The sequence below is a fragment of the Taurulus bubalis genome, assembly GCF_910589615.1.
Source record: "Taurulus bubalis genome assembly, chromosome: 5".
In the NCBI taxonomy this organism is placed as follows: Eukaryota; Metazoa; Chordata; class Actinopteri; order Perciformes; family Cottidae; genus Taurulus; species Taurulus bubalis.
Window position 1 is genome coordinate 14,717,663 of NC_136593.1, and position 16,666 is coordinate 14,734,328.

At 41.5% G+C, this 16,666-nt stretch overlaps 2 protein-coding genes across 2 annotated transcripts; one reads left to right on the top strand and one right to left on the bottom strand.

Annotated features, from left to right (window-relative positions):
* Positions 1–1,534: 1,534 nt before the first annotated feature.
* On the top strand, positions 1,535–12,383 carry nuak2 (NUAK family, SNF1-like kinase, 2; the record flags this gene model as incomplete). The annotated part of the gene is made up of 6 exons (XM_079218721.1): positions 1,535–1,771; positions 8,373–8,493; positions 8,980–9,131; positions 10,189–10,254; positions 10,634–10,886; positions 10,995–12,383. 6 exons carry the CDS (start codon positions 1,535–1,537, stop codon positions 12,041–12,043), a joined length of 1,878 nt encoding a protein of 625 aa, XP_079074847.1. The 3' UTR covers positions 12,044–12,383.
* Positions 12,384–14,410: 2,027 nt separating this feature from the next.
* Positions 14,411–16,624, bottom strand: ccnd3 (cyclin D3; the record flags this gene model as incomplete). Its single annotated transcript, XM_079218722.1, has 5 exons — positions 14,411–14,593; positions 14,795–14,937; positions 15,753–15,915; positions 16,098–16,313; positions 16,388–16,624. 5 exons carry the CDS (start codon positions 16,622–16,624, stop codon positions 14,411–14,413), a joined length of 942 nt encoding a protein of 313 aa, XP_079074848.1.
* Between the last annotated feature and the right edge of the window lie 42 nt (positions 16,625–16,666).

A 16,666-nucleotide genomic window follows, 5' to 3' on the forward strand; every position in this document is an offset into this window, starting at 1 on the left:
TCTAGTTATTGGTGAATGCATGCTGATCTCTAGTGGCCTACATTTGTAATGACATAAAGCTCTTTTCTAAAATGCATTTTTCTCAGTTCACTAGACTGCCTATTTGGGTCAAATTGGACTAATGGTTAAATACCCCAAAACATATTCTAGCTCCATGAAGTCAACTGGATATAAAATGCTTTTTCTCTACAACCCATAGGCCATAAAATAATCCAAGCCTATTATTCATTCCGACGACAAACATGTGGATAATGCTCTGTTTGTTAACAGGGAGTTGGTCATCTGTATAAACAAAATGACAATTATATAATAGTTATATCATTTTAAGTACTTTCACACGATGACACCAATGATCTCTCTGACATTGCATGCAACTGTAACTGCTATTCCAGTTGCTCTTAATGAGGCAGATAACTAGATTAGGTTGGGAAAGTAAGCTCCAGCTCATTAATCAGTATTTTCTTCAAGTAGATCATTAAGGAAAAAGGCCTCAGTAATTAAATAAAGTGGGTCAACTATTCAATTATCAGTAAATACATTCACAATATAATTTTTTTTTTTTTATACTATTATATATTCCATTGCACTGATGGATTAATGTGTAAATAGCATGCTGGAGAAGTTGGTCATGGTGGAGCAAGTTTTATTATTTAATATAGGACTACTTTTGGCTAGTTTGATTTAGTATGTATTTGTTTTATATTTATTTGTTTCTTTAAAACTTACAAGCTCATACGTCTTGTATGTAAAATTAACCTGTAAAGTAACTAGTAACTAACGCTGTCAAATGAATATAGTGGAGTAAAAGGTAGTATTTCCCTCTGAATTGGAATTGGATAAAAGTGGATATGAGTAAAGTACTATTATTATTTATTTATTAAGTAAAGTACAAGCACCTATCATCTCTAAATACCATACATTAGTGTAGGCTACTAAAGTACAGTACATAATTAAGCTACATATTGCAAAGCTGTATAAAATAAATTTGCCCCATACTTAATTTTGTGGTGCGCTTGTTGTAAATACCAGTGCACACCGATTCTAACAACAGTCACACGAAACAAAAGTGGAGATCTGCATTACGTGTTCTAACTTGGCTGACCAACTACTAAACACCAATAAACGTATATTACAAGTAATGGCCAGACATTAACAAGAAAGTAACAATAAAACAAAATGACCTCAATCCATTATGCGCTTATACGTTCCGGCGCCGTCTGGTGTCACAAATCAAGCGCTCTTCTGTGCAACTGACACGCCCCCTCGACTATTTGACGTGTCCGGCCGCTGGCTGAGCTCTGAATGTCGCAGCAGGCTGTGTACCTGCGGCTAGAAAGTCTCAGCGAAACCGAAGAGACTAAGACACGCGTTAGCTTTCTGTCTTGAACGTCTAGCTCATATTTACACTTTTATGTGAATTGCAACTGAGCACATTTTGGGAGCAACTTTGCTCCAACACCAACGGAGCTCCGCGCGGAGGAATGCACTTTATCTGCTTGAGAAAATACGCCAAAAAGGACAACAACGTGTGAGGATGCAGAGCGTAAATGTCGCCCGTCTTTCGTCAAACCGACGGCCGTCTGGTGGGGCAGTTTCACCGGGAGAAAGTCCTCCCGTCGCGAAAGCTCCGTCCCAGGTGACCGTGAAAAGACAAGCCGTGAAGAGACACCACCACAAACACAACCTGAAGCACCGGTACGAGTTCCTGGAGACCCTCGGGAAAGGAACCTATGGCAAAGTGAAGAAGGCCAAGGAAAGGTCCGGTCGGCTGGTAAGGACCAATACTAACATCGTTTTATTACGTTTTACTTGTGAGTCTCGATTAACTGTGTCCACATCTGTGTTGGCTCTACCTACCGGCCACCTGTTGTTTAGAGATAGAGGGCTATTTTTAGAAGACCGTCTGCACACAGGTAGTCCACATACAGGTTTTAATTAGGGGCCACTTACCTCTCAGGATTGGCCTCACATGCGTGTCCCTGCAAGGAATTGATGAGCCTAAATTACTAAATTGTAAAAAAAATAGGTTATTGTGTCTGTTGCTGGTGTATCAGTTGACTAAGCAGCAGACATTAGACAGCACTGTTTGTTTTAGGTTGCTCTTAGCTTTGTGTTTTCTGAACATTGCGTCCAGTCGGTCAAATCACTGAATAAGCTGTTTTAATGTCTTGTGAATTGCATTTTATTCCCACCGCCTGTCTCAGAACGTGTGTGTGTATCACTTTGTTTGCTAACGGGGTTGGAAAGTACAGTCTTCTGTGTAAACTAAGTATAAATGATATATAACACTTCTAATTATGTTTTGCCCCACTTAGGATGAAACTTTTAATTTCTAAGATGAATGTGTTTATCGTTTCAAGAGTATCAATACGTATGTGAGATCCTCCTACAAAGACTGAAGCCAAAATTGATTCCTGTAACTCTGTACACAAGACGTTTTTACAAAGTCGCCTCCTATTGGCTTAAAAGGAAGTATGCAGAAGTGTTTCCTGGGAAAGACTGAGGGACTTTATCCCTAGCAGGAAGTTTAAAAACAGGAAAGTTAGGTTACTGCCTTTCTTTGAAGAGAGAGAGGGGAAAACTGCAACTAGCCTTTCAGGTGGATTCCAGTTCCCTGTGACCTAAAGGGGAAATGGGAGGTATCTAAACTAACAGACTGGACAGAGATAACACTTTAAAAGGAGCACAGAGGATTTCACAATCAAATGGCAATGTCTTTAGTAGTTTATATTCTCAATTAAATGGATTATGTACCAGTTTATATGAATGCTGATATACTAAACATCGGAAGCATTTCAGTATAATGCAATACAATTTAACTGCACCACAATCTACAGCCTATAAAATGGCCATAAAGTTGAATCAATAACTTTCTAAAGCAGTTTTAACAAAAACGAAACCCTATAACCTTCGCAAAGGTTAACTGCAGGGCTCTTGTATTTGACTGCATTCAGTTTGCCAAGTTGTGCCTACTAAGCTAACAACTGAGTGTTTGTCTACATTTTACAAACTGTGTTCTCCACCTGCTCGATGTTTCTGCTTCTTTTTTGTTTGTTTCCATAATGTTATTAATTTAACCAAGAAACTAAAGGCCAGTTGTCAAAAACAAAACCTACACTCGGAGTGTAACTGCATTTTGTTGCAGGTGTAGATACCTTCAGAAATGTTGTTTCATCAAAAAACACAGATACTTAGAAGGGCTAGAAGTGAACTCCCTTTTTTCAGTAAGTCTGGCTCAGCTGCCAAGTCATGTTTACCAGAAATGCTTTGTGAAGAGATCATAGATGTTATGAGTGAAAGTCACAACACAGTGGAAGTCACGAAGTTATTCAGGAATTCCCCTTCGTACCTGCAGTAAGCAAGTTCAGCCTTGTTGTGCACACGCCCATCTCTGCTCGACACTGTCTGACGGGACACTTGGTGTTTAAAGGATATGTGTTGGTGTTTTGAATATCATCCCTGCAGGCATCTTCCTGGTCTTCGTGCCTTCAACCCATTTTCAAATGTCAAAATACTGATTAGCCCAAATGTATGTATCTAATTCAGTTCAGCTCAAACCTCAGTTAACATACAATGGAAACTACCTGCCTGTTGGTATTGACAACACAATGGACAAAGATGTGTCACCTGACACAGGGAGTGACCCAACACAAAGCATGGCTTCATCTTACATGCGTTGTGGCACCACAGCTGTTCCCATTATCTACATGCATAGGTTTGATTACAATCCCATTAAGGAGGCTGGTTTCAGCACACATTGACTGAAGGGTCGACCTCACGCTGCTTGACATGCATGTCATGTGTGTATCCACCACAAGCTTTTCATAAAGCCATTACCAGTGTTGGAGTAGTTACTCAGAAAAAGTAACTAGTTACTAGTTACTTCTGAAAATTGTAACTAGATTACTTTACTAGTTACTGCATTTGAAAAGTAACTTCAATACTAGTTACTTTACTTTTTTTTTTTTTTTTTTTTTTTTTTTTTTTTAAGCAAATGCCCAAATTAACTGCAAAGATACCTGGACAAACATCATGGCCCTTTCATCACTTTATTTTCAATAAAGGGCATCTCTTAGCCTTTCCACATAGTGTATTGTAAACATGTAAAACAAAATGGCATATAAAACTCAGCCATTAACTTGAACGAACATTAACCCTATTCACACTGTCTGACCAAAGAAATATACAAGAGGCTGTGTATGGTGGGGACATTCAGGTCAAACAGCATAACACATTAAAAACAGGCTTTTGGAAACATGAGACCCCACTAAACCAAATGGGGGCCTACTCCTAAGAACAAAACCAGCTTGTTATTGGAATCATTGTAGTGGTTTAAGAAAAATAGAAAAATTAATGGCACTTTTTCCCATAAAATAGAAACAGAAATGCACTTAACCCAAAAAATAGAAACAGAAAATCCACTTCATCATTGCTTAAATAAACAAAGTGCACTATATCCTATAAAGTTTATAATTTTTCTCTATTCTTCAAAATAGCGATTGTATCGCATGAGTAAAAGTCTCTTGAATCTTTTATCTGACAGCCTGTTCCTCTTTGGGGTCAGAACAATACTGCCCAGGCTGAAAGCCTTTCGACAGTGTTGTAACTTGTTTTATTACATGATTTACTCTTATTGTGAAGAGCATGTAAACAGGAAGTGCTTTTACTTTGAAGGCAGACAGTACAATGATACGTGCTTGTTGACGCTAACTAATGTTGATGTTACGTGTGGAAAATATATACATGTCGGGTGCAAGAGCGCGTTCTCAATCGCTTTAACAGTTGTAATACTGCAGTGCACCAGTAAAGTGATTCCGTTCATACCAGACGTGTCTTGTCCTCATTAGAAGCTCCACGTCATTACAGACAGGTGCACTTGATGGTATTGGAGTGTTGTATTGCTTTGCAATATCCTTAATCCTAGGGAACCTGGAGAGAACCTCCCAGTTGGATCCGGGCACTCCGTCTCCGTCTCCTCCATTCCCCGCTTCCCTCCTTCTACGCACCAGCAGCTACATCACTCAGATCGAGTTCTGTGATAGATTGTTCATGCAGGAAGTGTCGTGTGACTCGCGCGCCACTAAAAGAGAACTTTTCGGACTGGTAAAAATGTCTTGAGTAACGTAGGAACGCGCGTTACTGAGGTCTAGTAAAGTAGTGTAGTTACCAATATTTTGAGTGTAATGCATTACTTTACTTCGTTACCTATAAAAGTAATTACGTTACTGTAATCCGTTACTTTGTAACTCGTTACCCCCAACACTGGCCATTACTCGGTTTGTGGGGAAAGTTCCGAGTAGCAACCAGTGAGTTTCAAACTGGTGACTCAGGTTGCACCATTTTAAAAATGAAGAAATGTCATAGCTAGTAAAGACTTGCGTAACATTTTAATTTATTTATCTGGATTAACATATTTTGATCTATAACAAATATAAAAGCTTATAGACATTAAATCACAAAGGCCAATCATTAAAATCCTCAGAAGCGAGACCCTTGAGTTATTTTCTGTTAATCAACTAATTAATTGTTCAAGCTCTAATGTGTAGTGCTGTCCAGTAAAAAGCAATCAACTATGTAAATGAGTATCGGTAGCATCAAAAACGTATAAATTCCATAAATATAACTGCTTATCCTTTGTATGTATTTAATGAATACGTACGTTTCAAAGCTAGCTAGTAGTTTTCATGCAGTTAAGAATGAGTCGGCTAACCTAATGTTTGGTCATTTAGGTTAAAAATATTGGCATGTTTGGTAATTTTAAGGTACGGTATATTTTGTTTAATGCCAAGTCACGTGTAGACGATGCCATAATACCACTTTTGCTTTTCACTCCAAACTGGTCCCATCTAAGTCAGTTTGTTCAGATAGCTATGCGACAGTAACACCTGAAAGTGGAACTCGGGGTTAAATGTCAGATATTTCAACCTCAGTGCCTATTGTGTGGAACAAACTGAGTAAAATGGCTGAACACGCACCAACAGATAGCCGCACATGGGTGTGAACTCATCAGCAGTGAGTTCAGCCCGTCTGACAGCTATGCAAACAAACGCAGGAAGCCACAGTTCCCGGAATCAGGAAAAGGGGTTTGTGTAGTGTGAATACAGTGCTGACCCGGAGGGGCACAGAGGCCAGACAGTGACTCATGACGGGAGACAGTTGTGTTGAAACTGATACGACAGTCCGCCGCTTTACTCACTTCCCCTGTGTCTGTAGCCTTGAGGGTTAGAGACGAGACGAGGACACCCTAGCACCCATCGGGTGCCTCATAGCACCCTTCAACTTGGGGTAGACTGATGACGCACTCTGTGCACAGAGGAATCTCAGGCATCTGAGCTGCATATAGACGAACGGAACATAAAGACGTGTATTCAGACTGGTCCGAAGCTTGTATGTGAAAAGTCCCCAACAGATAGTATTCATATTTAAATGTCCTTATTCCTCAAGTCTCACAGACATACCAGCAGCCAACGGATTTCTTTACGGCGGACAATACTTGACCCGCCGATGCCTCTGCCTTGTTAGAAACGACATGGCAGAGCCTTCGCTTCGCTGCTCATTGTTACACTCACAATGGGACAAGCTTCAGAGGAAAGGACATTCTTATTAACGTTCTGTTGTTTTTTGTGCACTTATTTGGCTAAATAGACGTAATATAGTATATTTATTTGCTGACTTTTCCAAAAGCAGTGCAGTTGCTGATCATTGTATTCATGTTTTGTCACTGAAGACATCATGTAACTCTTGAAACGATGAACACATTCTTATTACAAATGAAAGGTGTCATCATAAGTGAGGAAAGAAATACAGCCTTGCACATTTCTATACACTCAGTGGTTTTGCTGCTGCCTCACTTGGTCTTGTATAACCAGAGCTTATGGTGGCTAATGTTGGCAAACTGTGGAAAAATAACTGACATTACAGAGTCGGTTAACTGACTTCTAAAGACTCATCTCAACTAGTTTTCCTGTGTATTTCAATATTTATAGTTTTCCTGTGTATTTCAATATTTATAATTTTCCTGCAATTATCACTCAAGGCCACAGCAGCTGCTGTTCATAAAGTTACACTCTTGCTTTAAAGCAGGGATTCCCAAAGCACCCTGGGGGTGCGCGAGAGGAAAAATGTAATGGTGTAATAATTAATATTAAACATAATTTAAAAAAGATTAAGTAGGGTTTTTTTTATTTTTTTTTATAAAAAAAATCCCTTTATAAGATTTACATTTAATTACAATTTAATAAATATATGCACGTCCGGCCGCCAGACTGTCTTTTCCGTACACACTAGCTAGCCTAGCTTGTGCGCCTAACGTCATTTCATTCATTCAGCAACATCCATGAAAATATGTTAAACTGGCTGAAATCGGGGAAGCTGTCAGGTGGGACATCTGAAGCTATCAGTAATAAAAGAGGAGAGGGACAGAGAGAGGGTGAGGAACCGGAGGCGAGAGAAACGTAGAGGTGCGTTGGGGAGAGACCGGAGAAGAAATCGACCGGGAGTCGGAGAAAAAGGAGACGGAGCGGGAGCACAGAGACCCATCGCGGAGTCAAGGTGAAAAAGGAAACAAGAGTGAGCATCAGACTGGGGGAAAAAAAGAGGAAATATGATGACAATTATCTGGGTCTGGGCTTCACTTGGATTGGCAATGCAGATTGCCCGAAGCCACAGTGGGTGTTGTGCAGTGAGGTTCTGGCTAACAGCTGTCTGAAGCCTCTAATTTGCGCCGCCACCTGAACACCAAGCATGCCAGTGCAAGTCAGAAGCCCCTTACATTTTTTTAGATCAAAATTGGAAGAGTTACAAAACAGCCAAAAACAATTGCAGTCTCATTCATGTGTTGGGTCTACACCAGGGATTCCCAAAGTGTGGTGCGCGCACCCCTGGAGCCTCCTTTTATTTATATCTGTTTCTGAGCCTATGCCACTCTTTGTTCTTTACGTGGCTAACTGTGTTTAAGTAAATAAATGTGAAATGCAATCTGCCTCTGAGCCTGTGCGTGTGTCCTTGCCATCCTTATTGCTCTTTAAAAGTGACGCCTTGTGTAACTGAAATTTATACAGCGGACTAAATCTTGTACCAAACGCCACGCGCGAGCAAACAGTTCTCGCATTGGTCCGATTTTATGCGGCTAGAAATAGGCTCTGTTGCGGTTTTTTTTAAGGTTTGGGGGTGCGTGAACCCGGTCGGGATGTAGAAGAGGGTGCATGGCCTAAAAAGTTTGGGAACCGCTGCTTTAAAGTAACTATTTGACTCCTCACAACTGTCAATATGTATTGTTCTATTGATAAGTCTCTGGACGCAATCTCACTTTTCAAAAAAATTATGCAAAGTATAATACATTTTTCTGAAAGTCAAACTTCTTTTGTTTTTAGGTCGCCATAAAGTCGATCAGAAAGGATAAGATAAAGGATGAGCAAGACCTGGTTCATATTCGCAGAGAAATTGAGATCATGTCCTCACTCTGCCATCCGCACATCATCACCATATATGAAGGTACAGTATTCAAAATGTTGTGTGTTTAGGTTTACTTTCATCCTTCGCCTTTCAAAGCTGACTTAATCTCCGACATGCAAAGTGAAATGTGATACCTGGAAAGAGACAACCCTCAATCGGCCTCTGTTTGGAGATTCAGAGTTTGGTCACGCAAGTCTTTTGTGCTAAAGAACGATGTTATGTTACATAAGCAATGACGTCCTGTCATACCCCGAAAGCGCTGCAGGAAAATGTGCAGGGCCTTGTGTCTTCCAGTGTCCCTCACGCCTGATGAGATGGTCAGTGTTTGTCCACCTCAGTGCATGTTTGCAATACGGTCATCATGGGGCCCCGTTTATCCTAATCTAATCGGAGTGAACACAGGAAGATCTATAATCGGTGTTCAATGTAGGCACTGTAGAGATGATCTAATTTAGTTCCCTTTTGGGCGATGAGTTTGATATGAAACATTTTAATAAAACTTGTCATGTTTTTTTGGTCTTGCAGTATTCGAGAACAAGGACAAAATTGTGATTGTGATGGAATACGCCAGCCGAGGGGACCTGTACGACTACATCTGTGACAAGAAAAACATCTCTGAACGGGAGGCCAGGCACTTCTTCAGACAAATCGTATCAGCTGTGCACTACTGCCACCAGGTAAGGCAGTCTCTTTCAATCTAATGCCTTCATACAGAAGCAATACAGTTGCTTATTGTAGCTATGGTAGAGTATCTCAGCCCTATTTACGCATGGCTGCTACGTCAGGGCTAATGACGCAAAGCTCCACTCAGACTAGCTGCTCCGCTTGTTGTTTTCCCAGGCCGCTGGCACCCCGAAAGTTACATAATGGGCATTATTCACTGTGAGCCTGAACAGGGAGGCTGTGAGAACGATGCAGGGGGAGATGAACAGTTGGTCTGTAGAGAGCTAGCGTCAGGGGTAAAGGCCAGCCGTCCCAACAAACACACACACACACACACTCTTAATGAGGGTGTGACGGAATAGATGGGCTCTACACACACACACACACACACACACACACACACACACACACACACACACACACACAATAGGTTGTTGCTGTGTAATTATAACAAACATTTACAGCACACTATGTTTTAGTGTTGCTGTTCAGCACAATGCAGAGCCTTTATAAATGTTTGCTGGGCTGTATTTATAGAGTGACTTGTCCTGCCATATTCTGTGTTAACCATCTGTTGTTTTTAATGCTGATGTCTCGTTAAATATTTAATTTATCACGTTGACTCCAGTCAGGAAAAGGCCATCAAAACACTTGGTTATGTATAGTGCAGTGAGTAATTCTAAAGAACTGCACGCAATAGTTTCTCAACTACATCGTTACAATAAATGACACAACCTACAAATGATGTACCCGTTGCTCCAAGTGGTGCCAATACGTAATAGTTGACCTGCATGTTTTGAAAACGCATTCAAACTGTGCTCGAGTCAAAGGCATGCCCCCCTACAGAGTGTAGGACAATGAGGCATAGCTGACGTACGAGGAAAAAAAAACTTCACTCGGAAAAGAATGTGTTCTGACCCAGTAAAGACTAATCCTTTTTTATTTATATATATATATATATATATACACACACACACACACACACACACTCTTCCTTCCTACCTCCAGGAAACTGATGTGTAAAGTGTCATTGTTATGCTTAAAGTATATATTTTTGTTTTCCCCCGTCAGAATGGAATAGTACACCGGGACCTGAAACTGGAAAATATTTTACTAGATGGCAACGGCAATGTGAAGGTATGCATATGGGACATTCTCTCACTCACAACCTACCTCATGAGCATAAAGTCTGCAGTTTTAGGGTATTTGTATGGTTTGGATTATAAATGGCAGCAGATGGTGTTTGTTTCAGAAGATAATTAAAAGTAACGTGTAATATACGACAGAAGATCTCATTGCTTCTTGCACAAGTTCTACTGAAGGAAAAGTATTACACCGTGCAATCTTTAAAATCACAGTAGTATGTGTTATGACTAATCAGTGACTTGTAGTGATGCTTATGGGAATCTTTGCGGAGGTTATTTCTTCTCTGCAGTCACATGATGATGATGATGATGATGATGATACAACAGATCTGAATGTTGCTCAGATTGACTTCCAGTTGTTGTTCTTGCAGATCGCAGACTTTGGGCTGTCGAACCTCTTCCATGGTGACGAGTACCTTCAAACCTTCTGTGGAAGCCCTCTGTATGCTTCCCCAGAGATCGTCAATGGACGGCCATACCGCGGGCCAGAGGTGGACACTTGGTCTCTTGGGGTGCTGTTGTACACTATGGTTCATGGTAGTATGCCATTTGATGGAAACAACCACAAGGCATTGGTCCAACAGATTAGCACTGGAAACTATTGTAAACCCATCAACCCCTCTGGTGAGTCTTTTAGCTCAACTATTCTTTGACACATTATTTTAATGTATATATTTAGTTTGGCACTAACTTAAAAATGTAATCCTGTTTGTTTCTCTATTGCTCTCTCAGATGCATGTGGGCTTATCCGTTGGATGCTGATGGTAAATCCTGAGCGCAGAGCCACAATGGAGGAGATTGCAGGACACTGGTGGCTCAACTGGGGCTATCAGCAGCCATTGCTTGTTGAGACGAAGAGCATTCCAGCGGAGCAGACCACTCCACCAGCCTCTCCATCAACATCGTATCCTGCCGGGCTGGCCCTTGTTGGTAGCTGGCTGCGCCGTACATCCAGGCCATTACTGGAGAACGGCTCCAAGATGCGCTGCCTGCTCCGCTCACAGGGCGGTGGAGGGGATGTAGTCCGGCAGCGGTCTCTGCGAAGGTCGCGAAAGGAAAATAACGTCTCCCAAACCAGTCATGAAGTAAGCACTGACAGTCGCCCCTCTAAGGGGATTTTGAAGAGACACAACAGTGTGAAACAGAAGGCAATGAGTGAAGTCCCTGCTGTGGGTTCAGTGGAGCCACACAACATTTTGGGTTTGCCTGCACCAGCTAACGCACCTTCAGATGCTCTGCTGCCTCGCAAAGGTATCCTAAAGAAGCGAACAGAGCAGGAGTCGGGGTACTACTCCTCCTCTCCCGAGAACAGTGACTCTGGCTGGGCTCCACAAACTACAGGGTGCCCTTCAGCACCAACTCGTATGAAAGGCATCTTGAAGCGCAATGGAAAGTTCTCCTCAGGTCGGCTGCAGGAGTTTGGCTCCCTGGACCAGCTGCCAGCGTCTTTACCCTGCGGCGGCGTCAGGCCGAGACCGAGCGGGGCCATCAGCGAGGACAGTATCCTGTCTTCTGAGTCCTTTGACCAGCTGGATCTGCCAGACCATGTCGGACCTCCAGCACAAATAGAGAAACCAGCCAAGTCTAACATGAGAGGAAGCGTGTCTGCTGACAACCTGTTGGACATCACAGAAGACGGGATCCTTGGGGACGGGTTGCTGAGGCCCTGGAACTGCTACAGGTCTGGGGTGGCTGACAGTTCCTTTTCTATCACAGACTGTGATAATGTAACAGAGGCTTACAAACAAGCCATGGTTATACGAGGCGCTCCAGCAAGCTGAAGACCTGTGACCTGTAAGACACTAACTTAAGACTGCTAAACTAATGAAGACGTGTTTGCCAAAGTGCATTAAGTGACACAACCAGCACACTGTTGTGATAATAATTTTGGTGAACTGCACAGTACCAAAAAAAGCCGGAGGCTTCTTGTTTTACAAGATTGTATTTTAGGTGATAAATGTCTCTGAATAATTTGAATTTCAGTTAAACTGGCTTATAACAACCAGACTGCAGTCTTTTACAAAAATGATGCAGTAGTTTAGAATGTCCATTTCAAAGATCCTCAGGAGAGTGCTTCATTTTCAACAAAAGCTTATTGTCAAAAGTGTAGTTAAAACAAAGTCACCCTGAAACCAAAACTCTGGTCTTCAAAGTAAAGTTTGTTGAACAAATGTCAGTGACAATAAACCAAACTGACATTTACATTCACAATAGGACTGTTGTTTGAACATGGCTTTATAGCCATAAAGTCAGTCTTTTATTGTCGACCAGACAGTTTGAGAAAGTGTTTATGACTTAACAACTCTTTAAGACTCTAGCCGTGTGAGAGCTGATCATCTGTCTCATATTTATCTAGGAGAACAGTAATAACGCAGAGGTTGAATGTTAGTATGGGTATACTACAGCTTTTATTGTGCTTCAGGATGTCGGGGAAAATGACATTTCACGGATACCAAAGAGTGTGTTTTCATGTCATTGGAGTTAGTTTTTTTTTTTGTTTCTTTATTTAAAGCAACAGCAAAAAGTGCCAAGAGAATGTTTGTTTGTAACAGGGACTGTCATTTCAGTTTTTTTTTCACTTGAAATGACTCATTCTTCTATGGATAATGACTTGAAGAATAATAATCGACATGACACATCGAGCATAACCAGTAGAACCTGCTTTTGCTTTCCAGCCTGCGCTAATACACATGGACGGGTGCGTGTGTGCAGGTGGCAGTCTCACGGGAAAGGTGGAGCTCATTAGGCCTTTTTGAAGGTCACAAATTTAAATTTGGAAACTGGTGAGGTGTGTTTGAAAGCGAACAATGCGCCCAGCTAACTACTGTATGCTCTGTATAATGTGTAACCTTTTCTACTGGATTTTCAAGGTCAGTCATGGAGTTAAAGTGTATTAAAACATCTAGACCCTAAGGTGAGACAGTATTTCACAAAGCCAGATTAAAAAAATCAACCATAACTGTTAAGGTACTAGGTTTTATCCTGGTGAACTTATACAGCAAAACAAAATTTAAATAACCAGTTTGAAAGTAGAATCATGCATGCTAATGATGATCATTAAGTTTTACAAGATATCCGGTTCCTGCTTTATGAAATACCCACTAGTAATCAGAAATTTCTGTATGAAATGTCATGCTGCACACTGGATTTACTTAATTGGATTGTCAAGCTGGCATTGAAGTAGAACATCAAGCCATTTAATCAGACCATCCAAACCACACCAGTCATCAAGTTGTGAGTTCTTGTAATGAAAGTTGCACAAGGCGGTTCCGGAGCCGCAAAACCATGCTGGTGTTAAAAAACTGGAATTGCAAAAACAGTTATTTGTGGGTTGTTGTTTTTTTGTCACACTATGGAGCTCATCAGGAATTTAAAAAAACTGTAGCAAGTAAAGTAAACCAAAAGAAGAATAGGCCGATTGAACTGGATGTTCTTGTCATTCATGTCTGTCACAGACAACTGATTTATTATTCACATGTGACAGAGGAAGAGCGTGTAAAATGGCATCAGTTTCAATTGCTTTGTACAATATGAAATGCATTTCATCATTGCAGGCTCTGTTCATATTTTTTTCTTTCTTATACATCAACAAAACCATGTTTGCCAAAGTTACGGGGCTTATTTATATGAATGTTATCTGCCATGCTGTTAAGACCGGGATGAGGAAATCAATAAAAAAAACTACAGAGAACTAAAATACTGGCTGATGTTGTTAATGACCTACATACAAATGTTTCATGTCTTTTAACTACTGGCTTAAAGCCAGTTAAATATGTAGAAACATATATTCAAACTTTTCAGAACTGTTCAGATAAAGCCATTTTATATTATTTAATAAATTCAGATAAGTGCTAATATATATATATATCTATACATATGAATAGAAGATATAACATTAAAAAATTGCAAATAAGATTCAGTTGACTTCATCGGTCAATATCAAAAGTTAATGCATTATATCCTCTTTTAAAGCTACCAAGCATAACACTTTAAAACTAGCAGCAACCGGATGGATATTTAAAACAAATCTCCAACTGTAATGGCTCTACATGTCACAGAGGGATCTCCCAAAGAATCAACTTGCCAAGAACAATTGAGATTAAAGAGTGATGGCATTGTTCAATGGCTGTCAATTTACAGTTTAGCCATTAATGGCAGGGAGGAGTGTTTTTAGATGTCACTTGTGTCAATTCAACATCCTGAACGTCAGCAGGGGTGTAGCTGATCTCTGACCTGTGTGCTCCTGATCGGCAAACACTGGTCTGGAAACAAGAGGGCAGGCTGAGCTCCAACACATTCCCTAACTGGTCATAGCAGAGGTGGACAGAACTCTGTTCAGGGTCAGATTAAGGGGAAAATAACCATAAATTCATCAGTGGCACTCAATTATGTGCATGGCTGCTCTTCTAAACATATCTAACTGTTTAAACAGGGAGCTTTCTAAAATGATCACAAACATGCCCGCGAGTCAATGTTGACAACAGGGCAAAGTCAAAGAGATATCTAAAACTGCAGTTAAACATTACCCTTACCAGATCAATGACCAATAGGTTGGCCAAAAACGTCATCACCGAATCAGAGGAGACGGCAGCGTCCACTAACTTTAGCCTCTGCATGGCAATGCTCACACTGGCAGATGCAATGGTGGAGGGCAAGAACACAGAAAACCTGCAGTCTGACGATAAGAGACAAAGATCACTTCCTCAAAATATTGGAAAAGATGTCATACCATATTTCCTAATTAAACTAGCCCACTTGTAGTGCACTACTTGTAGCCTATTGCAACATTGAGAAAGTCAGTAAAGGCTAGATGTAGACAATTATACTGATTCCGCCATTGCAGACACACCCTGATGGACAAAAGCTAGTACTCAAAAGCAGACATTTCCCAAAACATGATAAGCTGGTAGAATATCCTAATTGCTTCAGGCAGGAGACACGCTGAGACAAAGAGTCAGACATTCAATCCATGCTGAGACACCTTTTTGAATGAATTACAATAATGGAAGCCTAGGAATTGTCTTAATTGTATGGGCTGTAATGTTGTGCGGTCTAAAACGGCACAAACTGACGGTATCCCTGTGACCTGTTGCCTCGGGTAGCACCACAGAGATTCGTGGGAAATCAGCCAGCTGAATGGTCAGACGGAGGTCTTTCACAGTAGACAATACCGGATTACTCAAACTCAGCTCTCTGTCTCCAAATGAACTGCTGACACATCACAATCAAAGTTATGGCTGCTTTGTGTTCATTGTTCACTGTGTGGAAAGTCATTTAATTTCACTGTTACGTTTAACACTCACTAACAAGGGATATAAAATAGCTGCTTTTACTGCACTGGAGTAATAAAAGAGCTTTGGAATTGAGTACAGAAATCATTTAGATATATGTGTACATGTGTATCCATCGCCAATGCATATCGTCTCCTGTTGTTTATTTTGGCAAGAAAATATAAATTTCACGTATTTGTAACCCAGTTATGTAACTTACCAGTGGCTGCCAGAGCAATATAGGAGTGAACATGGCTGCGCATGATAGGAAGGTGCTGGGGCCGAAGGAAGGGGAGAGCATGCAGCACTGGCTCCAGGAAGTCAGAGGGCACCACAGATGCCAGACACCAGTCCAACCTGGAAACCACTGTCACCTCCCACTGCTGCAACTCACACGGCCCTTTCATTTAACACACACTCTACCATCAAAGGGCCTTTACATTCATTGCCATTACAACAGAGCTATGTTTGCCATCTGAGGGAAGAGTGAAATTAGTTTAGGTGTGATGCAATCATTGGATCCTAAATATGTGTATAGTTTTTGCAAAGATAAAAATAGAGTTACCAGGAGGTCTGAGATTGAAACGGAGTTGTCTGTGTAGATGCAAAGCTTGGTGGCAGTCAGGTGGACGGTCTCTCTCATTTTGGAGGCCAGGAACATACAGACAGCTCCTAAAAGCTGCAGGTTGGACTTTTTCACAGCGAACCTGCTCAGGTAGCAGTCCTGGTAGTGCACCGCCAGCGGAAACACCTCCTCCTCACATTTCTGCTCTTCGCACACCTACAAAACAGCCGTATGTTGTACTTCAAGTCAGCTGGATGACAGATGCTTTTCAGTTTGACTGGTCTGCATACCTGAAACATCCACACGGCCAGGATCTTCCGCATGTACGGCTCGATGTCCGTCTGGACTCTTTCAAAGTATGGCGCCACCTGGCAGGTCTTCTCCAAGGCCGTGAGGTTGCGCAGTGTCCGCAGGTCCCCGGTCACGGGCTGGTCGCTGCCCGCCCGGAGAACCACATCCCGCTCCGTATGACCGGAGTGTATGTCTCTGGGTCCACTTTGAAGCCGTCTGTCCTCACAAAGATCCATTCGACGAAGTTAAACAGAGTAGCGGTTGAAAATGGCGTCCAC